Here is a 27,985-nt window from a genome sequence, read left to right as displayed (position 1 = left end):
GGAGCTTCCGGTGACGTCACGAGTCCGGTGTTGTGCTGATGGCGGCGGAGGAGCGGTGGTACTTCACGCGGGAGCAGCTCAACAACTCGCCCAGCAGACGATGTGGAATAGACGCCGAGAAAGAACTATCCTACCGCCAGCAAGGGGCAAACCTCATCCAGGACATGGGCCAGCGGCTGCAAGTGTATCCTTTTGTGTGGCGTGTGCTAACCTTGGCGCCCTCCTCCCCTCATGTTCCTGGCCAGTGTGCGCCATTATACGCTTTCCCACGGGTGCTGGCTGTTCCCCTGGGTTCTAAAGACATGCTAGATGATAAATATACTTCGGGTTTTACCACGGGGTCCATTGAAGTGATTACCATGGCGTTTTGGACTTTCTGCCTCCCCTCATGTTCAGGGTCATTGTGCGCCATTAAACCCTTTCCCACGGGTGCTAGTGTTTTCCCTGGAGTCTAAAGAGCCTCTAGATAATAAATAAGCTAAGGGTTTCACCACAGGGTCCATTAAAGTGATTACCACGGGGTTTGGGGCCTCCTCGCTATCGTCATGTTCAGGGTCACTGTGCGCCATTAAACACTTTCCCACGGGTGCTTGTCTTTCCCCGGGGGTCTAGAGGGATGCTAGAAAATAAATACCACAAGTAATTCACTACAGGGGGGTTTAAAGTGTATATACGTGGTAGTTTTGTACCATGGCGCCGTTTTGTGGTCCACGGCAGCCATGTTGTTGCCCATGACCTAAACATGTTCTCGTTGCTCTATGGCCATTTCCCGCTGTGCCTCCCCAACCCCGTGTGTATTCCTCGATTTGTGGCGTTATTGTGATGCGCTAGGTCGTTTAAATGGCGTATAAAGGTCAAGGGTTATTGCTCTAGGTGATGTAACATGAACCCGAGCGTTGCAGGGCATGGTGCAAGCTTGTGGCCTTCCTACCTATTCCTCTAAACCTGATGCGTCGTACTGCTTTTTAGGCATTTATTTATAATTCTCCCTACGTTTCCAGCTTTCAGTCACTAGTATATTGATATGGGTTACGTATTTTATTGTTCGTGTTTGTCTTCCATCAGTCGTAGAAGTTTTTAGTCTCCTCCCCTCCTTCCACCCTTCCTACCCGAGTTGCAGTGTTCTCGGTGCCAAATGCGGACCGGGAATGATATGCGGACGTGCCTGTGTGACGCCGTGGGCCTTACGTCATGGAAACTGGCACTCGATATCTCTGGCGTGGAGTTTTCCTGTGTAGTGTCATAGGCGTGGTGTTGTGATCTGTACAGCCTAGGTACACACGTGTGGTCATTCACCCCATGCTGTCCAAGGAATACAGACCAGCTGATTGCCTTTTCCTAGTATGAATGATGTTTAGCTGATCAAGTATTTGTGTATTCACCCACAAATTGGAATCTATCTTCTGGTTTTGACTTATTTTTTCGTGTTATGCATGCTAGTATTAACATTTTGGAACATGTAACTGGAAATGGACAGTAATGACCTTGGGAAATGGACACTAATGGCCTTGGAAATGTTTGGCTGATCAACTATTTGCATGTTTCACCACATTTAGCCATCTGCCTATTGGTTTTAACTTCGTTTTGGGTTCTGTATGTCAGTATCAACATTTTGGAACATCTAACTGGAAATGGACCCTTATGACCTTAGGATATGGACACTAGTGGTCTTGGCAATGGATTTATTTATGTTTAGATGGGAATGAAATTTGTATTTTAACATACTAACTGATGTACATGCTTCCGGTCATTCACCCCACATCCTTGTGCTGCTCTGTGGTTATATAACAGCCTAATACATGTTCCTTTGCTTAAATAGCACCAACTGTGGTTCACTAATAGCATATTTTTTTTAGTTAATCTACTAAAGGATACCTTCCTTTTTTCAATTTTGACAATATTGGGTTTTGCATGCCAGTATTAACATTTTGGAACATTAAATTGGGATGGCCACTAAAGACCTTAGGAAATGGACACTAGTGGCCTTGGGAATGGATTTACTTCAGGTTTATTGATGTTTAGATGGAGATGAAAGGTGTATTTTAGTGTATTAACTGTGATAAACATTCATGTGGTCATTCACCCCACATTCCCATGCTGCTTCTTGGTTATATAACACCCCAATACCTGTTCCTTTGCATAAATAACAACCTTGTTCACTGATCTTTTTTTTGTTCTAATTCACAAAATGTAATTCTTTATTTTTGGCATAATATTGGGTTCCGCTTTATTTTTGGCATAATATTGGGTTCCGCATGGCAGTATTTATAGTATAGAATTTCTAGCTAGAAACAAATACCAGTGACCTTTGGAATGGGTTTATTTTTGTGTGCTTGGTGACAAAAGTGTTGTTTTGACATAATTTTCCTACATTAACTGTGAATAAATATGCTTGAGGTGATTCACTCCATGGCCTCATGCTGCTCTTGGTTATATAACTCCATTATACACTTGCCTTGGATAAATACCATCTAACTTTGTTCACTAATAGTTTTTTTGTTCTAGTTAATCCCACTAAATGCTATCTTCCTGTTTATTTTGACAATATTGGGTTCTGCATGACAATAAGAACAGTGTAGAACATCTAGCCAGAGACAGGGACTAGTGGCCCCGTGAATTGGTATATTTCTGTATGTGGTGATAAAAGCATTTTTATGGTATATTAACTGTGATAGACATACTTGAGGTCATTCACCTTATACCCCCATGCTGCTCTTTGGTTATGTAACACCCTAATACACTTGCCTTGGATAAATAACATCAAACTTTGCTCACTAATAGCTTTCTTGTTCTAGTTAATCCCACTTAATGCTATCTTCCAGTTTATTTTGACTTGTTACTGGGTTCCACTTGCCAGTATTTAACATTTTGGAACATTAACTGGAAATGGATAGTAATGGCCTTGGAAATGGGTTTATTTATGTCTAGGTGGTGGTAAAAGTTGTATTTTGGTATATTAGAACTGATAACATGCTGCTGGTCATTCACCCCATGTCCCAATTCTGGTCCTTGCTTATATAGGACCTTAAATACACCTGCCTTGCCTTTTCTATGTCAAAGTTGGTTCACGAATAACTTTTTTGTTCTTACTAATCTCCAAAATGCTACCTTCCTATTTATTTTGACAATATTGGGTGCTGCATGACAGACAGTATTATTTGTCTGGAACTTTTACCTAGAAACAAGTATACCAGTGACCTTGGGGATGAGTCAGTTTTTGTCTACATGGTGATAAGAGTTATTTTATTATATTAACTGTGATACACATGCTTGAGGTCATTCACACCATAACCTCATTCTGCTCTCTGGTTTTATAACACCTTAATACACGTTCCTTGCATCAAAGGCTTTCAACTTGGGTCACTACTAATTTTTTTCCTGTTTGGTTAATCCACCAAAGAATGTCTTCCTTATTATTTTAACTTAATATTGGGTTTGCATGCCAATATTAACATTTTGGAACATCTTAATTTGTAATGGGCATTATTGGTCTTGGAAATGTTGAGATGGTGATAATAGTTGTATTTTGGCATATTGGAATTCATATGCATGCTTTGGTCACTCACCCCTTGGTCCCTTACTGCCCATTTGTTACGTAACACCACAATACAATTGCCTTGGATAGATGTCGACATGACTTTTTTTTTTTTTTTTTACAACAAAGGAGGCAGCTTAAGGGCAAAAAAAAGAAAACTATAATAAAAAAAAGCCCGTTACTCGCTGCTCCCAAAAAAGAATCAAAAGAGGTGGCCGAAAGAAAGGCCAATTTCAGGAGGAGAGGTGTCCTGATAGCACTTGGTTCACTGATAACTTGTTTTGTTCTAGTTAAGCCACCAAATGCAATTTTCCTTTTTATTGTGGCTTGCTTTTGTTTTGCATGATAGTATTGATAGTGTAGATTCACTGTAGAACATCTTCCTGGCAACAAGTACCATTGACCTTGGGATTGGATTTGTTATTGTCTTGCTTTATTTATATAGCTTATTTATATTTATCTCAAGTTAAACCATTAGATAGCAAACTGGTTCCCTGTCTGCGGTAGGTTTCTGTGCCAGCGACATTTGGCTTTTGTTTTGTCACATTAGTTTTTAGTATTTAAACAACATTTAAAATGCTAATTGATCATTTCAGTGTAGCTACCCTTATTGATGCTAGTTTCTCCATCAGAAGCAAATAGGTTAGGCCAGCATCAATGGGTTTGTGTTATGACTTTTTCTTCTACTATTTAAACACTGTTATGTTAATGGACCATTTAAAGATAACTACCTTTATAAATGCTGGTTCAACTCGGAAGCAAATTGGTTAGGTCTCTGCATCAGGTTTTCATGCCAGCATCTGTGGGATTTGATGTACTGGTATGACAAATTCTTACATCTTACTTATTTTCAATATTTTATTAGCACTGGTATTCTAAGAAATGGCCCTGAATCTTTTCCCAGCTCTCCTTATCCTACTTTTTTTTAGTTTCTTTCATATTATTCATAGTTTCTTCCTACTCTCCTTATGGTCCTTCATTTTTTATAACTTTCCACATTATCTGCATTTTACGCTAGGACTTTTCACTTTTTCCCCATCTATTTGGTCTGCATTTTTTTTATATTATTGTTATCTAGTTCCTCTCCTTATGAATCCACTTTTCGGAACTTTTTGATCTGCATTTCATTTGTACTATTTTTTCTTCCTAGTTCATCTCCCTCAGAATGTTTACTTTTTTTTACCCATATCTTTATTTAATCAGCATTTTGCACCCAAGTCAACCCTGCCAAGTATTTCCTTAACTCAAGCCTCACAGTAACCAGCTGGCAATCAACACCGCCATCGTGTACATGCACCGCTTCTACATGTTCCACCCCTTCACCCGCTTCCACCGCAATGCCATTGCGCCGGCCGCCCTCTTCCTGGCAGCCAAGGTGGAGGAGCAGCCCCGGAAGCTGGAGCATGTCATCAAGGTGGCCTACCATTGCCTCTTCAGGGACCAGCCCGCCCTTGACACGCAGTCTGAGGTGAGGACCACTGTTTATTTTGTGGCTGTACTCCAAGCTTTCTCTAAGTATAAAATCCAACTTTCCATACTGTTTTTCTTGGTTTAGTGCCAGTACTATTGTGATATCTACAATTTATATCATGGGTATTTATTTATGTATTCATACCATTCTATTTTACTGTATGTTTAATGTCACTGCTCTGCTATTTTTGCCAGTGTCAGAATATTATCCTGTTTAAATTATCTTGTTACCCTGTATATTTTGTCTTTTTTCAGCCTCCTATTTTTTCCTTTTTTTTATTATTATTTAAGGTCAATGTCATTCTCTTCATGGTTTAGTGCAAGTATCAATGTTTTTTGTATAACGTAAATGCAATTCTGTTTTCTTGATTCGTTGCAGTTACTATCATTGTTTTTTTTGGTTTAGAGCCAGTGGTATTCTTTTTCATGCACAATTTACCATATAACAATTTTGTTTTGTTGTCTTATCATTCTCGTATGTGTTTAAGGCTACTTCTCTACTATTTTATCACTTAAGTATTATACCAAATTTATGGATATAGTAGGGAAAGTCATGCTGGCATTTGTCATGGTAGAGGAAGATGCAGAGGAGAGGAACAAATGGAAAGAGCTGGTCTTCTCTGACAACCCTTAATATGAACACTGAAAAGAAAATGAAACATGCTCTTCTGTCTTTCCATATGATGATATTGTCCTTATTTATTTCTCCTTCGTCACCTCCATAGGGCTACCTGGAGCGGGCGCAGGAGCTGGTGGTCAATGAGAACATCCTCCTGCAGACCCTGGGCTTTGACGTTGCCATAGACCACCCCCACACCCACGTGGTCAAGTGCTGCCAGCTCGTGCGCGGTAAGTGCCAGCCTCAACCCCCCAGCAAACCCTTCCATGCTGCCAGTCTGTTCCAGTCAACATCATACAGCCAGTCTCATGAACCCAATCTCATAGTTAGTTTCATAAAGTCAACCTTATACAGTTAATCTCACACTCAGTCTCATACACCCAATTTCATAGTCAGTCTCATACAGTCAACCTCATACAGTTAGTCTCACACTCAGGCTCATTCAGTCAGCTTCGTATGCCCACTCATACACCTATTCTCATACACCCAGCCTCATACATTCTCATAAACTAAAGTCTCATTCATCCAGCTTCACTCAGCTTCTTACACTCACCCTCATTCACCTAATCACATACACTCAATTACACAGCCTCACATTGTCATCTGCTAACTTCATACAGTCATCCCACTCATTCACCCTAGTACAACCAGTCTCACTTAGTCATTTCACTCATACTATCAGTCACATCCTTCCACTTAAATCCTCACACCCTCTTACACATGCTTCCATCTCCACGCAAGAATATGCATGGCTAGATCACTGTTTGTCATTTTTGTACCTCCACTATTGCTATACCCATTATGGCACTCTACCCACTGTTATCTTTCAACGCACCTCTCTACACCTCACAAAAATATGCATCAGAAGCCTTCATTTTTGCAGATTTCTACATGGCTAGTTTTCATTTCTGTCCTCCCAGTACTTCCAGGCTTCATAAGTTCATAGACAACTTCAGACTATCTCCATTCTTATTCCCTTCCACCTCCTAGCCAAATCTATACTTCATTCACCTCTTCAAAAATACGGGGTAATTTTTTCCCTCTTCCTCCCATTTGGCTTGCAAGGAGGTGCTACTGTGTTCCTGCTGCTTCTCTTGTTATTGCTGTTGTCTTATTTTATCTCCATTTTTCACCTAAGTGGCTTTTTGTGTTTGAGAAAGAGGTGGAAATTATGTATACCGATCTTTTTGGTATGGAATGAAAAGGTGAAATGCAAGGTCTCATGAATATTGATAATTTATATTGTATCATGCCATCATATGCTTCCTTCAATTTCTCATTTTGTCCTTGTACAGTTGTGTTAGAACTTTTTTCCTCGTCTTCATGTGTGGGTAAACAAACTCTAAACCATGGCCTATTCCTTGCTTCACGCTCCTAATCTATCTCTTCCTTTATAGCTCTACAAGGTTTTACTCCTTTTTACAATGCTGGTACCTGTTTATGTTGATAATTGTGTTCTTAATGGTCTCAGTTACTGGTATATTTCATGCCCTCACACTGCTAATCTATCTCTTCCTTTCTAGCCACTCCCTGCAAGGTTTCACTTCCTTTTATATTTCTGGTACTTATGTATGTTGAACTTGTGCCCTTGTGTTCTAAATGTGTGGGTAAATGATATCTCTGAACCCTGGTCTGTTCCTTGCCCTCACACTGCTAATTTGTCTTAATTTCTAGCTAACCTCTGCAAAGTTTCCCTTCCTTTTATACATCTGGGACCAACTTCTGTTGAAATTTGTCCCCTTGTGTTCTAAATTTGTGGGTAAACAGTATCTTTCAACTCTGGTCTGTTTCTTGCCCTCACTGCTAATATTTATTAATTTCTAGCTACCCTCTGCAAGGTTTCATTTCCTTTTATATTTCTAGTACCTGTGTATGTTGGAACTTGTGGCCTTCTGTTCTAAGTGTGTGGGTTAATGTATCCTTTAGCCCTAGTCTGTTTCTTCCTTCACACTGCTAATGTTTTTCATTTTAAATTATACACTGCAGTTTTTATCACTTACCATTCTTTTTCTTTTAATCATTTGCAAAGTATATTTTCTGTGACTACATGTAGGCAAAGTGTTGCAGAAGTACTGCAGAGTGTTGCAGACATGTGCAAAGGTTGTGGTGATTGATAAATAATTGGTGGTGGTGGTGGTGTCTGCATATGACCTTGAGTATGCAAGGTTTGTTGACCCCAACTGGCACCGGTAGTCCTGTTTTCTCTCTCTCTCTCTCTCTCTGAATTTCTTCTTTAATGTTTTTATATCGTGGCATTTTCATGGTTTATTGGTACTTTTATGGTCATCCTGGAAGCTACACACTTTTCTAGAGGAGAACCCTGTACTAGTATTAAGCACCTAACATTATCCATACTCCGGTTTTAACAAATCTGGTTTGGGTGGCGTGTTTCCAGCATTCCATGGCCCCTGAGACACAACACTCACTCATTGTGTGGCCGACAGGCAGGGTGTTATGTAACCATCTACTGTTCTTACCTTTAAATCACTTTCCTTCCCACCACATTACTTGAAGATCATGTTAATTCATACCTATGTACATACACCAAATACCTCTACTGACCCTGCCTTCCCTCTCCTCCTACTGGTGGTCTTCATTTATTGCATCATTAAGATAGCCCAAGCTATGTTGCATACCACATCACGTTAAGTTCAGCACATGTACTGCTTATACTGTTCACATTTTCCTCTCTCCTCGACTCATGTTATCCATTTCCTCATGAGTCTGGACCCCTCCACCCTGCCCTGTGTGGGAGAGTGTGGGGAAGGGAATTCTGTTATATAGTTTATTGAAAATAATTTTTCATGAAATGTTAATCTTAGCTTAAGTATTGATAATTTTATTGTGGCATATATTGTTATATAAAGCTCATTATCTTGAATGAAGCTGTTCATATTATTAATTAAGCTTTTACATATTTATGTGAAATTTGTGGTGCAATATATATTTAGCATAAATTGTGGTGTGAAAGGCACTATATTATCAAATTTGTTCTTTGATTTGTTTTGCCTTATTGAAGTTCCCTAACTTAATTAAGATATTGATTCACAAGTCCCCTCAAATATGTCAACCCTTCTCCCCTAATGAGTGAGTGGCACTGTGCTGGACTATGGGAGTGTTGGTGTTAGTGTGTACATTGTGTGGGGTGAGGGTGAGCCTCGGCACTGCCTGTGGAGTGTGCGTGGCGGGTGAGTGGCTGCACCTTGCATTGTGCAGAGTGAAGGGCCTGGTGGGTGAGTCTTGTGTGGCAAGGTAGGTGGACACATTGTTCTAAAAGTGTTTGTCTTTTCTTTTCCCGGTGGTTGGCTGCCCTGGAGGGGCGGTCGGCTGCGGGTCACCCACTACTGTGCTCTGATGCTGCTGTGCTGACCGACACTCAACAACAACAGCCACCAAAGATTTGGCCCAAACCTCGTATTTCATGGCCACCAGCAGGTTATTATCACTGGCTGACTGTTTGTCACTCCTGCCAGTACCATGTCCATGGGCCCCACTCTTAACAGTCCAGTAGGATGACAGCTCACCAGCTGTGCTGTTCTGGCCTGCATTTGCCTATCTCTCCTCATGCACAACTCTGTTCTGGCTGAGGCTCCACACAACTCCAGCCTTTCTTACTTCACTCATCAACATAAACAATAGACAAGAAAGATCATTTGTACAGCTTGGTGCAAGACTTCCCAATATTATTGGCACACTTCCTAGTTATTTCACAAACTCCTTTTTGGCGTACACTGCAGAAGTGATTTTTCCATGTTTAAAATTATATATTTGGTAGCAGGTTTGTTTCTTATTTTCTGTACTAATCTCTATAAATTTCAGTTTTCTTCGGGTTTAAAACATGTTATTTTCATATTCCTGTGTCTTCATATGAAGTAAATAGTAAAAAATTTCTTTCAAATTTTGTAAAATTTAGGTGGCGTGCACACACACACACAGACACACAGTTGGACAAATACAGATACGGAGACGGGACCACGCGAGCGTAAGCCCAGGCCCTGTAAAGCTACAACTAGGTAACTAAATACACACACACACACACACACACACACACACCGCTCTGGTAGCTCAATCGGTTAGAGTGCCGCACTGCAAGGCTTCACGGCCAAACAGGCATTGGTCTGAGCCCCGCTTGGGCTGGATTCTTTCCGTTGGCTAGGAGTGGTTACTGTCCCCCCTTGAGCAAGGGGGATGGGGTGTGTGGTGTGTGAGGTCCTGGTAGTACCCAGAGATCGACAATAATGAGCACTTGCTCATGTCGTGAGGGTACCTGCTGGCGAAAGTGAGTCCAACTCGTGATTAGGCCATGATGAATTACACACACACACACACACACACACATTCATGAAATATTTTGTAATGTACAGAGGTCTGGGATGCTATGAGCTTGACTCAGTCCTATAGAAATACAAATAGGTAAGAACACAGACACAGACACTTGCCCAGCCAGAAGGATGTACCATGATGGAAATAGGTTGCTGATTCCCGGTAGCTTCTTCCTGGCAGCACTGGACTAGCTAGTGCCCTGCTCCTTTCTCCTGCTACACTCTGTTGCACCCAGAAGGGGCTATCCCTCAGTGTTGGTGTGGGTAGCTCTTAAGTTGCTTTAGAGGGAGTTGATGTGCCACTACATAATACTGGGAAAGATAATAGTCAAGCGCAGCAACAGCCTGCTCTCTGCCGCTTGTGACATACAGCCTACCAGTCTTCTCGGGAATCATAGCTGACGTTCCTGTGTGCACATTGCAAGTAGTTTGACAGCTGGTGCTATACCCTGTCCCCAGTGAGTCTGTGGAAACAATGCTTACCAATCAACAACAGCGTCATCATTACTGTACCGTTGCACTTCAATGCACCACTGTTCCTCTAGGGTGTAATAAGACACACACTCTTGACATGCATTGGCTGTGAAGGAAAAATAATACTATCAAATGTGCTTTTCTTCATGAACGTTATATAACATTTTGTTTCATGGTATATGGTATAGGAGGCAGGCTAAAGGAAAAACAAAGTAAAACAAACTACAATATATGAAAAAGACCAGATTCCAAGGGAGATAATTTTGGGTGAGGTGTTGATACTGAAAAGCTTGAGGCAGCTGCCCACCTAATGCTGTCACCATGTGCAGGTTATGGGTAGAGGAATGAAGCTGGTGCTGTAGTGAGCATTGTTTTGACAGATGGATTGGAGCAAGGTATAGAGTTCACTTCACAATTCTCCTGTCTAAGAAAATTGATGTGTGGACAGATGGGTATGCTAACAGGGTGTTCCACAGTACCCTTGGCTGTGATAACTCACTAATGTGATGAGCCGTGGTGTTGTTTGTAATTCACGGTCTCTGAGATACATCTCTGGAAAAATTCTTTGCATGTAGTTCCTTCAAATAACTGTAATGACTTGGTCTTCCTAACAAAGGCGCTGATGGCATTGTTTAGACTGGCTGGTTGAAGACATGCATGAATATTGCTAAGCTAATGTTCAACTTTGTACTACTTTTAATTCTACATTTATGAAATTGCAATGGAATTGGTAGTAAACTTAGAACCTTGAAATTACTTTTATGTGCTTATTATTTTTATTTACATCCGGAATGAGAAAGTGGGGACACTGTGCATGCGATCAGCTGCAAATACTGAGTAATGTGCTTGTTATGGGTCAGCTGATGATTCCTGGAGGGGTGTATAACAAGTAGAGAGCAAGGGCAGGGGCAAGCAGCCATTTCAGTGGGCCTACTTAGTCTGTCTGGAGGGTGACCACATGAACAGTACAGCAAACTCAATACCTTAAGATCCCGTCTTCTCTTTTCTAGGTTGTCAATCATTTCGGGGCTGGAAGGCGTTCCTCTTGCTTCAGGACCTATGCTCCCATTCTGAGCATTTTTAAACACTGTAATTTATATGACTTAAAATAAGGCATCTCCAGATTCCTTATCACTCAGTCAGACTTTGTATGATGTAGACGCTGGCTGACGGTCTCTTTTTCTTTTTCCCCCCCAGTCTTCACATGACCACCATGTGCCTCCAGTACAAGCCAACAGTGGTAGCCTGTGTCTGCATCTATATTGTCTGCACATGGAGCCACTATGAAGTAAGTGCTGCTGAGAGACCTAAACTTACTAAGGTGCAAATGGTAGCTCATGACTTGAGTTGCTTACCCTTACTTATCCACCCTTACACTTAACCTTATTGTTCCTTAGTTTAATTTCTCCATCCATAATCCCTGTTGTTCTTTACCCCTAACCTAACCATCCATACACTTAACCCTTCAGTTCTTTCTTCTAACTTAACCATATTTGGACTTCATCTAATTGTTCTCACCTTAATTTCACCACCTAGTTCATCACCTAACCTAAACTTCACCCTACTGTTTCTTACCCTAACTTGACCATCACTCTACTGTTCCTTACCCTAACCAAACCACCCTACTATTCCTTAGTCTAACTTGAACCATCATTCCACCTAACCATCACACTGCCCCACAGATCCAGAGGGTAACAGAGGGCAGGGACTGGTTCTGGTATGTGGACAAGACCGTGACCCTGGAGCTGCTGGAGACCCTCACGGCAGAGTTCCTCACTATCCTCGACAAGTGTCCAAACCGCTTGAAGAAGATCATGAACTCCTCGCAACACACTGAGGACCGAGGGCGCGGCGGCCAGCCCGGGTCATCATCCGTGGCGGCCCCGTCCTCCCGCTCTGCTCTCCCCAGCAGTGCCCAGTCCTCCACCCTGTCCTCCCGTGCCCATGACCACAACTCCCATAGTAAAGCAGGTATGGAGGGGCTTGGTGGTAGGTGTTTCCAAATTACCTCACGGCTCTATGGTTCCCCTCCCTCGTCTTTGTGGGACATGGGTTCACTGATGGTTATGATTGTCTTGTAGGTATGTCTCATCGTCTCTTAGTTGGTGGGTGGGGGATGTGTTAATTGTTGTATTGATTGAGCATAAGTTTGTATTGATGAAGAGTACATTAGATTTATTGATTAAGAATAAGTTGATAGGTGAATATTGAATGCTATCTGATAGAAGAAAAATGCACTGACTATATTAATTGATAGGTAAGAGATATATTTATTCTAGATTGTGTAATTGGTGAATGGGAGAGATGTAATGACTGTCTTGATTAATTATTGACTGCACATGACTTTCTATCAACTTGGTGAAGATGCACAGAAAGGATAGATTTATGGATCCTTGTTTTATTCATACACTGGAATTTCCCCAAAGGGTGGCCATGGCAGAGGAGTCCAGTTCTCCTTGTTCTGATGTCCACTCCCTCTGCAGACCCAGTCCCTTGCTTGCCTACACTCTTTCTCCAGTACTTTTCTTCTCTGTTGATTTATATTACTGATGGTCTCTTCCTATTACCATGTCCCTCAGTCTTGTTTTATTGTCTGTACTCATAATTGCTTTTAACTCATTTAAACTTTCAGGGGCATGATTCCTGTGTTAAAATAATTTATTCTCAGTATTTATATATATCAATTTATAGAACTCGGAAGAATTGACTTATTTTTCTTACGGCTATTAGTATTTATTATTTTATCAACTCAAAAACCTACTGTGCTTATTTGTATCTTATTTATTTTTTAGAAGAGTGGATGATTTTCTTTTTTATAATAAGGATTAACATTTATTATTCTAACAACTTTAAAATCCAGCTTGCTTATTTGTATCTCATTTATTTTCTTCTCTTAAGCTGCCTTCTTTACTAGTATAAAAAGAGGATGGGTCAGGTGTTTACCGAGCCACTTGTTTTCAGCCATCAAGGTGCCGGCCACACAGACCCACCAGCACCAGCAGCCCTCAAAGCTGAACCTCAAGGAATACAATGAGAAGCGGGAGAAGGAGCGGAGGGAGCGTGAAAAGATGCGAGACAGAGACATCGTTGACCCCAGGGAGAGTAAACAGTTTGCCCTCGTCTCCACCTCCCACACCTCTCAGACGGTGAGCTCAGCGGTGGCGTCCATAGCCTCTTCCCACGCAGCTGTGCACTCTGGCTTACCCATGCGGTCGAAGAATAGCAAGAGTAGCAGCGGGAGGGGAGGCAGCCACCCTGACCACCTCAAGGCCTCTGTACATAGCAACCACAAGACTCACAGCCACTCCGCTGCTGCCCAGGTGGTGCGGGACTCCCAACCCTCACTGGAGTCCCTCAGAGTCACCGAGACACCGCAGCAGCAACAGCAACCACAGAGAAGGGACCTGAGTGCACGTAGTGATAGTGAACGCTATGAAAAGGCTAGCAGGACTAGTAGCAGTGCTGTAGACGGGAGGTTACAGGGTGATGTGAAACCTAGCGCGTCGGACATTAGACAACAGCAGCAATTGTTAGACGTGAAGCCCTCTAGACAGTCCTTAGATTCCGCACTGATAAAGAGGGAAAAGGAGGTTAAAGTGGAACAGAAGAGTGCAGTGGAGCGCAAACCTCCCGAGCCCGTCAAGCTTGAGCTGTTGAAAGTGAAGGCGGAGGTGAAAACCGAACCAAAGGAAGAAGTGAAATCACAGTACAATACAATATTTAATAATAGTGACTTACCCGAGTTTGCCCTCAGTGACTTTATGAACGACAACACTTTCCTCAACCTCAGTGACGGACCTCCCGACCAACTCTTTGACAACTCAGACACGGAGACTAAACCAGACATTTCGGCCATAATCGAGGACAACAACCTGCTTGCCCCACCTACCCAGCAGCAGAAGAAGTCCCCAGTCCCTACTCAACAGAGCCAGCAGGTACCTGGAACACAAACGCAACACCAGCACGCAAGCAGCAATATTACAACCACAAACGCCAGTGCTGGAGGTGGCAGCGGTGGTGGTGGTGAACCGAGAGTAGCTGAGAGTGTGACTCCGGCTGCGGGGGCTAACCACCACAGCACCAGACACCACAATACCAATGCCACCGCCACGAATGGGGCGGTCGCAGCACCACAGCCCACACACACCACGCCACAATCCTCAAAAAGCTCCAGTAAGAGAGCGGCGAGGGAGGCGGAGAAGAAGAGCAGCGAGCAGCGGGCGAGTACTGAGGCCGAGCTTGTGCCAATGGTCACCAAGCTTGAGGACACCAGGTACCGGACGGCTCTGAGCGACCCCGCCACGCCCATCAAGGTACGGCCCGACGCTGCCAATGCTGCTGCTGCTGCTGCTGCCAACGCTGCTGCCACGCATACCCCGACTAAGCCCCCACCCATGGCGCCCCTCACCACACCCGTGCCCACCCCTGAACCCCCACAGAAGCCTCCCCCAGAGCCTGTGTTGAGGGTGAAGGTGCCACAGCCTGAACACACCAAGGAGCCCCAGCCACCTCAGCAACCCCAGGCCCAACAACCTGCACCCCAGGGGGAGGCCGGGGTGCCGGGGGTAGGTGGGGGCCCCGGCGCTGTTCCTGCTGACCACAAGAAACACAAGAACGAGCACCTGCACCACAAGCACAAGGAGAAGAAGAAACATAAACATAAAGAGAAGGAGAAGCACAAGGACAAGGAACACAAGGAACACAAAGAACACAAGGAGAAAAAGAAGCACAAAAAGCACAAAGACAAGGAGAAGGACAGAGACAAGGCTGCCAAGGCTGCCAGTGCCGCGGCGGGTGATGGGGGCACGGCACCCATCAAGATCACCATCCCCAAGGACAAGATCATGTACACCCCCAAGCCCACCATACCCCCGCTGAGGACACACGCAGCCTCGGCACCACCTGCAGCACCCGTCTCTGTCACTGCCAATCCTAACATCACAGCAGGCCCGCCCTCCACTCCGGGGATCCCCAAGTTCAAGATTGACAAGTCCAAGCTGAACAAAAAGGACCTTTTCGGGGGCACATCCTCCACCTCGCCCGAGAGCAGTCCGGCTGGCGGCGAGCTGGCCCGTGACACGCCCACTACCTCGCTGAAAATCAAGATCAGCCGCGACCGCCTGCGTCCAGACAAGGAGTCCAAGAAGAGGGAGAGAGACCACAGCCCGGGGGAGGCGCTTCCGGCCAAGATCCCGCGCAACGGCAGCGAGGTGCGGGGCGGCCACGCAACCCCTCAGGTGGGTCTTAGGGGTACAGGTCCTCAACAACAACAACAACAAGGTGACATTCCTCAGCCTAACCCCCCGCAGCAGCAGCAGCGGAAGCCCTTTTCTCGCCCCTTCCGAGGAAGGGGTGGCCTCCGCCCTGACTACCCCCCTCGCCTTCCCCACCCCCGACCACCCTCTCCAATGTTACCCATGATGCAGCAGCCCAGGCCCCCCAACCACCCCTACCCCCCACAATTTTACCCCTACCCCATCCCTCCCCCTAACTTCAACTATCCCCCTCCTCCATTCATGCCCCCTCTCCCCCACCCCTCTGCCCCCATGCCTTACATGCAGGGACCCCCCCCACCCCCCCCTCCCCAGGTGTTCATGCACCCCCATCAGCCTATGCCTCCCCAGCCTCTTCTCCCTAACCCCCCTCCTCCAGATCCACCCCTCCCCCCAGAACCTCCCCTTCCCCCTGAGCCTCCCCCATCCCCTCCCCCACCCCCATCCACCCCTCCTCCCCCACCTCCCCCAGAGTAAGCATGGGTAACTGGCCTCAGAGGCTGCACAAGATAGCTAACCCTAGGCCAGGCAACCATTCATCTGTGTCTGTCTCTGGCATGGCTTTTACAAGGCATCAAACATTTTCTTTTATGGGAGTTGTATAATGCAAGAAGTGTAGCAATGCCCACCACACCATAGACAGCTGTGGTGGGGTCATGGATATTTTTTTAGCCTCTCCTGGGGCATGATTTTTTAAACATCATATTTGTTTTTTCTTTTAACAGTGATGTGGATGTGTTGGTGTTTCTCTAGACCAGTGTTTCTTAAAGTGTGGTCCGCGGACCCCCAGGGGTCCGTGGAATGTTCCAAGGGGTCCGCAGGATAATTTTTAATATCGATTTCAGTCAAATTTTCGGCCAAAACGTCATAAATTCCTATTTTTGTAGCACCAAATCCTGATGGCTTTTTACAGTGGCTAAGTCACATTGGGATGGAAGTAATTTAAGTAATTAAGTATATTATGACCTGCAAACACTTTCAAACTCAAGAGGAAAATTATAATAATAAAGGGTCCGCTACATGAGTAATTTTAATAAAAGGGGTCCGCTGCACAAAAAAGTTTAAGAAACACTGCTCTAGACCCATTTTCGGGGTAGAGTTATTAGACGGTGATGGGTCATGGGGTTTAGCTGTGACAATGCTAAATCCTTACGTCCTAGAAAGTGGGTAGTAGTTATATGGACCTGTTATTAGACAGTGCTGGGTTTTTAAGGGGTTTAAGTGTGACATAGTACTAACATCCCTGAAAATGGGTAGAAAATGAAGAAGAAGCAGTCATGTCACTGTTTAAAACTAATATGATGTTTAAATGATCAGCCATTATATTGTTTGATGCAGACACAGACACAGATTACAGAGGAATGGACATCCAGTGCAAAGAGAAGTTTTCAAGTATTTTTGTAGATTGCTTTTATACTTACAACACCTTTTAAAATCTCCTTTCAATTTCAGCATAATTCCAAACAAGACTCAGGTGTAACTAATATATATAATATGTATTTTTTTTTTAATGTGTGAAGCCATCAGTTACATACACAGCCAGTTTGTGTAATTGCTGTGCGTGAAGTGTTTTAATGATTAACTTATGAGTATGTTAATCGCATAATTTATAAAGTGAAGATATACAGAGAGATATATATTTAAAAGTTTATTGAGATATTTAAGTTTAAAGTTTTAGTAGATTGTGCAAGGCATGTTACAGGTGATCTACTTTTCCACATTCCTTTCTATCTGCCGTGTATGTTCATGTAAAAGTCAGAGTTTGTGAGCCCAAGACCAAGCCCACGTGCAGAGTTGCCATTACAGTGATAGTATGGCCTGATTGGAAGCTTTTTATTTACACCCGGTGAGAGTTTATTATAGTTTAGCTGCATTGATTCTAACTAATGGCAGATTGAAGTATTTGATAGTATGGCTAGATTGGAAGCTTTTTATTTACATCCGGTGAGAGTTTATTATAGTTTAGCTGCATTGATTCTAACTAATGGCAGATTGAAGTATTTGATAGTATGGCCAGATTGGAAGCTTTTTATTTACATCCGGTGAGAGTTTATTATAGTTTAGCTGCATTGATTCTAACTAACGGCAGATTGAAGTATTTCCTGGGTAAGTTTGTAGTGCAGGTAATGTGATACAATAGCTATACTCTGCCTCTTTTGTTTATTATTTGGCAACTCTGCAAATCAAACTTGGGTGATCCACTTTGGGTTACTGTCACTTCAGCTATTATTATTACTACCACCACTATTTCTACAACTTCCATGATTGTTAATTACTACAGCTTATACTGCCACTACTATTCTGGGTGTTCAACTTTTTTCCTTTATTAAATATGTAATGTGTCTGGGCAGTGAACGTTTACATGAATATATATTGCACTTCATTAATTTCCTCAAATCATGTACAGATTAAGACGTACCTTGTATGTGGACAACTGATCTCTGCATGCTATCGTTAACTAACTCCTGCTTTTGTGCCATTGGATAGAGCTATTTTGCCCCTGTACTTGTTGAAGGTAGTTTAAATAGTGTTTTTGAGGGTCTTAGTGGAGCCATTCCATCATCTCACATTTATTATTTATATACTCAATTTTCCACGTTTTCATTTCCATTATTTTTCACACGCATCGTCATTCTTCATTTTGTCGGTAGCGTGACCCCAGGCCAGGCAGCCATTTGTTTGTCCTCCGTGTTCGTGTCTGTGTCCGTCCCCGTGTCCTTGGGATGTGCATGAGATATGTTTTTACGTTTGTCTTACTTAACTTTTGAGGCAGGACTACTTTAAAGGGAAGAGAAGTGTTGGAATTACTGCCTTAGCCTTAGCAGGGATAGGATGATTCTCAGCCTTTTTCCAACGCGTTCAATTCTACACTGACACGGATAGAGACACGGAGGCTGCCTCAGACCATGAATCACGGACAAATGGATGCCGGGCCTTAAGCTGTACTCAGACATTAAATACCAAATCTCACATTCATACTCTGCATAATCACTCCTGAAGAACCATTTGTATTCATGCTCATCATTATCACTAGACATTAAGTACTAAATCTCATGTTCATTCTTCATAATAATGGCAATGAAGTACCAGATATCAAGTTCATCTACTTCATAATCATTCCACTACACAGAGACATGCTGCTCCTTATTCCGTTCCCTCCTTCATATTGTAGATACCATTCAGATCCCTGTTACATATATTGCATGCTCATCTGTTCTGCCCTGCTCCAGCAAGTCTATAAAGCAATGCTAACTATGGCAGCACCTTCATCGTGACTGCCTTGACATGCTCCGACACGCTGATCCTGTGGACAACATGCATGCAGTTCATATAGTTTCATCCTCTGGGGAAGACATGCAATCAGATACATTTTTCTCATGCTATTGATTGATAACTGCTGCAAATTCATTGATGCAGCCAGCACCCACCATATGCTGTCTTGATAAGTGGGTTAGAGGTCAAGGAATGAAGGTGTTGCTATTTAGTGCACATTGCTTGTGACGGAGCTGCTGGAGCGGAGTTTAGTAACCTTTAAGGAGAGATGTTTACTTGCCCTCATTCACCTTTGTACCTCAGGGAGCAGCCACACTGCCACACACCACACACACCCCTTCATCATGGTAATGGAGCTTTCTCATTCGTTGTTTGTACTAACCAATATGAATTGGGAGCAGTACAATCATGCCGTCATTAACATCGTCTTGAGTTGGCCTGGTGATTATTGTGCAATGTAAAATCATGTTTTGTGACCAAACATGAGCCTAGACAATAAGCTTATTTTTATTTACCATGCCTGCCATATTATTTATTGAGAATGGTCTACCTTAGTCTCCTAGATTGTTATATTCATGTGGGGATGGACAGACTGACTGCCAGTTCATTGTACCCATGAAAAAAGTTGATGTCATTTTCATTCATGGATATTATTACATCAAAAACTGCATATTGTGCAATGGAGGAAACACTCACTGTTGTGCTATTGAATTAGCTCTGGCGAGATCACTTAGTTTTGAGAACAAGGACTTCTTGGTAGATTGGCTTGCAAGTTTGGCTTGCACTTGCCGAATGTATAAAGTTGTCTTATTGTTGCTCACCTTTCACCACCACAGTAGTATTGGCCACTGCCACAGCTCAACACACTGGTTTTATACTCAAACCAAACAGCTCCCCAAGTTTGCTTCTTTACCAAGCACCAAAGACTAGTCTTTCTATAATATTGCCAAATGTGTCAGCTCTTTAAAACACCAAACAGTAGTAGTTATTGGTACTTTGTAGAAAACTAAGATCTTGGGAGAGTTGTTTGGTTAGGATGCTCACAAAGCCATTGTGTTGGACTGTGATAGGCCTACTATTCTGGTCACAAGCAGGCACCTCATGTTATCAACTGCAAGCTGCAAGTTTGCATTATGAATATGAATATTCACATGAAATGAAAGTGAATAATTTCCTTAAATAACACATCCACTTAATACCAAGAATCATACATTGAAATATCTTCTATTTTATGTAAGTGATTGATGTGATTTTATCTGGCCAGAACCTCTCTGGTGTGTTGTCATCAAGTAACTTGCATCTGTGTAACAAGTTGTGCATTGCAGTAGTTTTGTTTTATGTAATTGATTTGATTTTATCTTGTCAAACCCTTTTACCCTGCATGAAGTCGTCTTGTTCTTGTTTTCAACTTGTAGATTTTGGCACTTGTTTTTTGTCTGCTTTGGTTTGCCTTCATTGTGTAGCACACACACACATTTTCACACATACACATATACAACAGAGTTATATGGAAAAGAAAACACTTGCACGTTTATGCAGTTTGTATGTGTACCTCCTACACACACCTGTTTCTTCTTGACTGTGAATGAGGTGTACTAATATAAGCTGTTTCCCTGGTGGTTTCTGAGAGGTGTTTGGATGCTTTGCAGGTACCCATAAAGGAGTTGGATCCCAGTAGGTGGAGCTCTCAGAGGCAGTAGTACTAGCACACTCTAGGCAACTGACCTGACATGACCTAGCCTTCCTGACCCAACATGAGCTGGTATAATATTTCTTACCTTACCTGGGCCACAAGGCAATATGATGGTGTCAAGGCACATATATTTTGCTAGTGCCTTTAATACCTTTTATGGAGAAGAGCTTATAGTCGAAATCTAAGAGAACTGTACAGTTGACATCATTGTCTTAATAGTAATAATAATAATAATGATAATAAATGTAAAGTTATGTGTAGTAGTGCTAGTTTTGTGAGCCAGGAGGGGAGAGAGCGTAAGAGGTGGACCAGCTCTGGGGTCGGGAGTTTGGGCTGTGCTGGTGGTGGGTGCAGGGGGGGGACATGGCCTTCACAACACATGTAGCGTGTTCTGCTAATGTCCGCTTAGTTGGGTGTGACTCGGCCTGCACTGGGAAGTCCTTCGTTGTAACTCTGTATGTTTCCACGTCTCTTCATTATCCTCTGGCACATTACGGGTCAACTGGCAGGCAGTCACGAACGAGTTTCTCTGCTCGGTATTCCTTGAGTAGTTGAGTCAGTGTCAGCACAGTACTGAGTCAGTTTCCCAGGCCCCACATGCCACCCATCCTCTGCCGCTCACTCCCCACCACCACTGGCAACAACAAGCTGGGTCCAAACGCAATGCTCGGCCATGCTGGGTCAGGGTGGGAGGCGACATGTCAGCGTCAGTGTGCCTTTACAACGTGCGCTAGTACACCCAAGTTGCCTGTTGAGAGCCGTGGGCCGCCATGAGCTGCCGTCAACGCCTCCTCCTGCTCCTCGGCTGCCTGGACCCCTCGCTGCTGGAGGACGAAGCTCTGCAAAGGTCTTCTGGTCGTCGGCTGTGATGAGTCACCACCTCGGCCCGTCGCTGCTGCGGCTGTGGGTGTGACACTTTATTCTCCTCGACACTCCTCTCTTCACCGTTGAATTGTTTCCCTTCTCCCTTTCTCCCTCCCTCCCACACTCCTTTCCTCCCTGCAACATAACTTGAAGAACAGGAAGTTACCCATACCTAGAAATGTTTAATAATCTTGAGCTGTTCGTTTTGTATTGTACTTACTACTTATGCATCATAATCATACTACACAGAGCTTGTATCATCAGCATGTATGTGTTATGTTGTGAGGATTTTTAAGTTTAAAAATTCGTCTTCTCAATGAGAAGATCTGCAGGAGCTCGTATTTGTGGAGTTTCTTGATAGCCTCTGATCTGGAGGAAGGAAGCAACTTTGGTTCACACACTCAGGTACTCTCACGGTAACACCGGCAGTCATGTTTACCCTGCATAAAGGTGAAGTAACCTTATCTGTTTATAAATATTTATTATTTACTATTAATGTTATTCTTGTGTTGTTAGTTTGTGAACCGAACATCAATGCATCTGGCAAAGGAAACTGTTCAAGTTTTGCTCAATGCTTTTTGTGATGAATCATGGACAAACCCCATGCATTAGTTTTTGTATAGCAGTTGTTGTACAAAGTGAAACAATGTTTTTGTAAACTTATGAAGCCTTTTATTTACTCCCAGAGATGAACCTAGAGATCCTACCTATTGTATGTATATGCAGTGGTGTGCCAATGGGGTCTTTCATCATGGGGGATCCACATGAGGAATCAAGTTAATATGAGGGAGACCCAACTTTTCTCCCCCTTCCCCCTCAGGGCCCCCACAGCTATGGCTGGTTCGAAATATCCATATAAAGGTTGGCCTCCCAAGCCCACCCAGCTGTTCATCCTTCCTTTCAGGCTGTTCAATCAGTGGGTATCTGGGGAAGGCAAACTGGTAACCCGGATGTTAAACTGGCCTTGTGTCCTGGGCCAGTGGGTTCTCACCCACCACAGGCTCAAGGGCCAATGGGATGGAGATCAGCACTGCACCACATTGCAGCTATTAGCTGATGCTCCCAAATTTACTTTACCTTTATCAGAGCTTTTTCCAAAGAAGAAAAAAAAGGTCCAGATGGTTCAGTAGGTTTCGTACTGGACTCGCGACCGAAAAGTTGCGAGATCAATGGCAGCTTGTCAGCAAGAGGTAGTGGTCTTGGAATCAAAAAGAGTCCTTGCCTGGAATCCTAGCAGATATATGCCTGTAGCTACCAGCTCGGCGGATTATGTATTTCAACCTAGAAAAGTTATGTAACATGCAGACAAAAATTATGCCTGAGGCAGCGTCAGGACTAACCCTTTTGTGTGCTATCCGTGTACTGCTCAGGACAGGTCAGCGTCCTGTGGCTTATGAGCCACATGCGGTTTCTTCGGGACACTCCTGTGGTTCTATGGTAAGTTAGTTATTCTTAACCTTTAAAAAAGTTTTTTTCTTTTTTTAACAAAGATCTTAAGGCATCAAAGGGGCAAATTCATGTAACTATAGTTTTAAAGTATTCTCATTACTTCGGTAAATTTCTGATTTTGTGAGCCAAGTGTTTGTGTTGTGGCTCATATAATTATATATTTTTTTCTGTGAAGCATAAAAACCGGGTCCCCTTGCATTATGAGTTGCTGATCCCCGGTGCAGGGGAAGGGAAGGCACGCACCGCACCGTCCCTCTTCTGCATCACTTCCTTCCCGAAAAGTCATTTCAATAAGGTGGTGCCCTCTTGCGGCGCCCTCGGTAGTTGTCGATTCTAGTGGCGGTGACCTTTGTGTTGAAGGAATGCTATCTGTGGCTCCCGGTGGCTTGGCCTGGTGGTATTTGTGCATTATGGATGAAGCGAGCCGCGGTGCCGGGCAGCTGGCCGGGCGGAGTCACCTCGTCTTCACCGCAGCATCAGTTACCTCACGTTCTCAGGGTTTCATTCCTCCATTACGTTTGTCTTCTCCAATCTATTAACATCAGTCTTCTTACGATCTTGAGTTTTCCTTCATTTAGTCCTCCCGAATCTAACGCATCAGCCATCTTTGGTTCGTGGGTTTTCATTCTTTTGTTACGTTTAGTCTTTGCTTTTAGTCTTTTCGAATCTATGAACATGATTTACTCTACGTTTTTGGGTTTTCATTCCTCTGTTTAATCTTCCCGAGTGTTCTTCAGTTACATTACGTTCAATTTCATTCCTCCGTTAAAGGGTCTATTACACTGGGCAAATTTTCCGTGGATCTTCAGTCCAACCACGATTTCCGAAGGACGATGGTGTTACTCACCATCATCATCAACAGCAGCAATAACAAGAAACCAATGAGAACCACGCCAGCGGAAATCGTGGTTTGACTGAAGATCCACGGAAAATTTGCCCAGTGTAATAGCCCCTTTAGCCGTCTTGAATCTTAACATTACTCATCTTACGTCCTTGGGTTTGCAGTCGTCCGTTTTGTCTTTTCGAATCAACTAACCTGTCATCTTAATTAATTACGTTATTGGGTTTTCATTCCTTTGTTTTAGTCTTCTCGAGTCTTCTTCAGTAACCTTTCGTTCTCGAGTGTCCATATCCTTATTTAGTAGTCCTCCTGAATCAGTATCCTGCATTTGCCTCTAGATTGTAGCTCATATTTTCAGTCCCTTATGTCTGCTCCCCTGACTAACTCAAGGCCTTTATTTGTTTAGCCCTTGTCCCCTACCATTGTATCTTTTTAGTTTCCTGGTGCTACTTCCACATGTATCCTTAGTTGTATAATCACATTCTGCACTGCCTGGGGGTTGGGATGGCATGCTCCTCCCTTCTCCTTTGCTGTTTACTTGCATCAATAAACTATCAATCAATCAATCAATCAATCATCTTGCGTTCTTGGGTTTCCATTTATCCGTTTCAATTAAGCTTCTCGAATCTATAACACAAGAAGAAATGCCAATTAAGCTTCCTCTAAATTAATAAACCAAAGTTCTACGCGTCCATCTAACAACCTTTATATATATTTTTTATGATTGGTTCCCTATAGTTCAGTTGGGAGTGTTTGAGCGTCTATTCCATCCTTCTAGCGTGTTTCTTCCCTTCCCGTATCATTCGACTTCAAACACATCAAAACTCTCGAATACTGCTACTTAACTTCGTATCTTCATCCCAAAAGTCTTATATTTGGTGTTTAATCCCGTATAGTTTTGTTGAGTGTTTAGTTACCATGTGTTTGAGCTTCCATCTTTCCACGTGTTTGAGTTTCCATCTTTTCATCGCGTTTATTTCTCTTCCTGCATCAGTGACTTTATAAAATGTAAATAACACCCAAACTCTTGAATATTGCTACTTTAACTTGCTTCTTAATCCATTAGACTTTTATATTTGGCGTTTAATTCCATGCAGCTTCGTCTAACATCGTAGCCTTCAAGAAGAAACACCAAATTCTTCTCCCCTTCAATCAAAACTCATATCTATCTATTTAAACCTCTATACATGACACCTAACACCCCATAGCTTAGGATCCGATGCCACTAACACACATTCACCCTAAACCACACACAGGTATAGCGCTTGGCATTTTCCGGCCGTGACTTTCCTGACATTTTGAATTGAGCCAAATAATTCATGTAACCTTGATTGATTCCGGAGAGGTGTCGGGTGCGTGGAGGAGAGCCGAAGAGAAGGAAGAGAATGTGAGAGGAGGGAGAGGAGAGGAACGGGAGGGAGGTGGAGAGAGGGGGAGATGGAGAGGGAAAGGATGAAGAAGAAGGGAGATAGATGTAGAGCAGAAGAGAGAGAAGAAAGGGAAGGAAGGAACAAAGGTGAAGAGAATGTGAGAGAAGGGAGAGGAGAGGAAAGGTTGCGAGAGGGGGAATAGAGACAGCTTAAAAAGACTGAAAAGGAAAAGGATGATGAAAAGGAGAGTAGGAAGGGAGAAGGGGATAAAAAGCAGAATATGAGACGGGAAAAAATGGAATAGGGGGAAGGAGAGGGAAGAAAAGAAGGAAGGAGAGAGAGGGATAGAGAACAGAAAATGGAAGGGGAAGGAAAGAGAGGAGAAAAAAGGGAGAAGGGGAGGGAAATGGAGAGAGGAAATGTCGTAGAAGAGAAGAAATGGATGCCCTGTCTTTTCCTTCCATTCTTGTGGCCATAAAATACGACAGATCGCAAATTTGAATCACTCGTCCATATATTCAAGAGATCAAAAGTTCGCGTTCATCTTCATCGTTTCCTTCCTTTCTTGTTGCTAAGAGACTCCCGTTAGACACCAATTTTAACCCTCGTGAAGTCATATTCGTATTACTCGCTCAGAAATTCAAAACGTCAGAATCTTGTGTGTTAAGAATGCTGTTAAACCATATACATAAATCTAAAAATAAAGTAATTGGTGGTTTAATGTGTTTAGCTGCCGTTGCAAGAAGAGCATTGATAACTGAAACTGGTACTGGACGCCTTTTATATATTGGAAAGTGAGAAAAAGATAATAGCTAATAAAACACAGCAGCAGTAGGCTACACTTGATATCCTGACTGCTTTATAATTTTGAACGAGGGATCCGAATTCGACTTTCTAAGGGTTGGGACTGGTACGATATTCGCCTTTAACCATAACAAAACGAGGTACAGATCATGATTAATAAAACTGGTAATGAATTTTAGCTGCAAGAAAGGAAGGAAATATAAAGATGAAGCATATAGCAGATTTTCCAGTGAGTAACAACCAAAAACTTATCGTATATAATCTTTATGTTCTATGATTCGAAAAATAGCCTGGTATCCTTTTAACTCGAGGAAAGACAATGAATACAAGTGGTCTGCTCCCCTGACTAAATCAAGGCCTTTATTTATTTACCACTTTATCCTTAGTTGTATAATCACACTCTGTACTGCCTGGGGGTTGGGATGGCATGCTCCTCCCTTCTCCTTTGTTGTTTACTTGCAACAGTAAACTATCAATCAGTAAATCATCAAGGAGGGCAAACCAATATTCGAGAGTGTCATTTCCCATCCACCCGACCCTTAATTCCTTCCTAGCATGACGTGTCGTATAATCTCCATCTCGCGGCCACGGACTGCAACTAAGATTCAAGCGTTACAAAATGAGGCACTTGGTAACTCTCGAGCATCCCACCCCCAGCATCACTCCTCTTTTGCTCTCCCTCTCTTCCTCCCTGCCCCCCACTGCTTCCCCTTCCGCCCTCCCCCCACGCCAGAGGAAGATGTCAAGCAGGAGAGGGAGAGGCAGTGAGAGTTGAGACTGGAAGAGATCGCGCCCGCCATTCCATCTCTCATAGCCCGGAATCTCTCCCATCGGACCTTCTTCAATTCTCCTCCATATTTATCCCTGCCGCCCTGCCCTACGTCCTGGCCTTCTTCTCCCCTTGGCTAAGTCTACAAACTAAGAACACGAACGTTATAAGAGGTATGTGGCTTTATTTAGGTAGATTTGGGGGAGAGTTCACATGGCCGCGACTTGGGAACTACTCGTGTTATTAAACGTTTGTGGGTATGGTTACGAACGTTTTTCAAGGCCAGAGGAGGAGAAGGAGTGCTTTTTCCCGTTCACAGCGCGGAAGCCTTGCAAACTACCTCCAGGCTCATGGAACCACATATTCCGCGAGAGCCTTCTGGAAAAAAAAAGTGGACTAAGCCTTCGAAGAGGTTGATAATATGGACCTCAAACTCTTTTTGGGCAACGCGAGGACGAATTTAATCCACCATTCGGCTTCGTATGTTCTTGAGTTTATTTTCCGCATCTCAGACGTTTCAGTGCTTACAACAACTGTTTTCAAAGGCCTCAAAGGAGACCAGTATTGTTTTCATGAGTGTTTTTACGTTCATGGTACCGCAGAAGCCTTGTCAAACTACCACTATAGGCTCATAAAATTGCCCATGGAAATTCCTGGTGCCACAACACAAAAGCAAATGTGAGACGGGAAAAAATGGAATGGGAGGAAGGAGAGTGAAAATAAAATAAAAGAGGAGAGGGAAGAAAAGAAGGAAGGAGAGAGAGGGATAGATAACAGAAAATGGAAGGGGAAGAAGGAAAGAGAGGAGAAAAAAGGGAAAAGGGGAGATAAATGGAGAAAGGAAATGTCGTAGGAGAGAAAAGAAAGCCTGGTCATAAGTGGGAAATTGACCTCGTTTTTGGACATTCATTCTGTTTGCTTCAGCAGGAGCGGCGATTTGCGAGGCTATTTTGTTTTTTCTTTGTTTATTTTGCCCTTGAGCTGTTTCCTTTACCTTTACCGAAAAAAAAAAACAACGCACCGAAATGTTTGAGGATGTGGACCTTCATTTTCCCATTATTTTGCTTGTGTGTTAGAGAAGAGTATCTAGACACCTCTCCTCCCGAAATTGACCTCTCTTGTGGCCATTCTTCCAAACTCTTTTTTTTCTTCTTATGGGGGCGCTGTTTGCGAGCTTTTTTTCCCCTCATTTTTATCTTTTGCCCTTGTGCTCCACCTCTCCTGAAATT

At 43.3% G+C, this 27,985-nt stretch overlaps 2 protein-coding genes across 3 annotated transcripts in view; both read left to right on the top strand.

Moving 5' to 3' along the window:
- The first annotated feature begins 5 nt into the window (after positions 1-5).
- On the top strand, positions 6-22,186 carry LOC127002066 (cyclin-T-like). Of its 2 annotated transcripts, XM_050867504.1 has the most exons (8): positions 6-184; positions 4,793-5,003; positions 5,731-5,854; positions 9,014-9,059; positions 11,618-11,708; positions 12,103-12,391; positions 13,382-15,657; positions 20,616-22,186. In XM_050867504.1, exons 1-8 carry the CDS (start codon positions 39-41, stop codon positions 20,664-20,666), a joined length of 3,234 nt encoding a protein of 1,077 aa, XP_050723461.1. In that variant the 5' UTR covers positions 6-38; the 3' UTR covers positions 20,667-22,186. The 2 variants fall into 2 exon arrangements, with proteins under 2 accessions (XP_050723461.1, XP_050723462.1); XM_050867505.1 differs by lacking the exons at positions 6-184; positions 9,014-9,059 and having other exon boundaries at positions 4,989-5,003.
- Positions 22,187-26,708: 4,522 nt separating this feature from the next.
- The window catches only part of LOC127002065 (ionotropic receptor 93a-like), a 60,803-nt gene continuing 59,526 nt past the window's right edge, over positions 26,709-27,985 (top strand). The window contains exon 1 of the mRNA XM_050867502.1: positions 26,709-26,929. The gene's annotated coding sequence lies outside the window, so the exon portion shown is untranslated. The remainder of the gene's footprint in view (positions 26,930-27,985) is intronic.

Source organism: Eriocheir sinensis, chromosome 22 (genome assembly GCF_024679095.1).
Source record: "Eriocheir sinensis breed Jianghai 21 chromosome 22, ASM2467909v1, whole genome shotgun sequence".
In the NCBI taxonomy this organism is placed as follows: Eukaryota; Metazoa; Arthropoda; class Malacostraca; order Decapoda; family Varunidae; genus Eriocheir; species Eriocheir sinensis.
This window is presented reverse-complemented; position numbering and strand designations above follow the sequence as displayed.

What these genes read in the sequence shown, in the direction of transcription:
- LOC127002066 (XM_050867504.1), top strand. Translation starts at nt 39, where the DNA reads ATGGCGGCGGAGGAGCGGTGGTACTTCACGCGGGAGCAGCTCAACAAC. An exon ending in CCCTTGACACGCAGTCTGAG is followed by an intron (nt 5,004 to 5,730) that starts GTGAGGACCACT and finishes TCACCTCCATAG; the next exon opens with GGCTACCTGGAGCGGGCGCA. An exon ending in GCACATGGAGCCACTATGAA is followed by an intron (nt 11,709 to 12,102) that starts GTAAGTGCTGCT and finishes ACTGCCCCACAG; the next exon opens with ATCCAGAGGGTAACAGAGGG.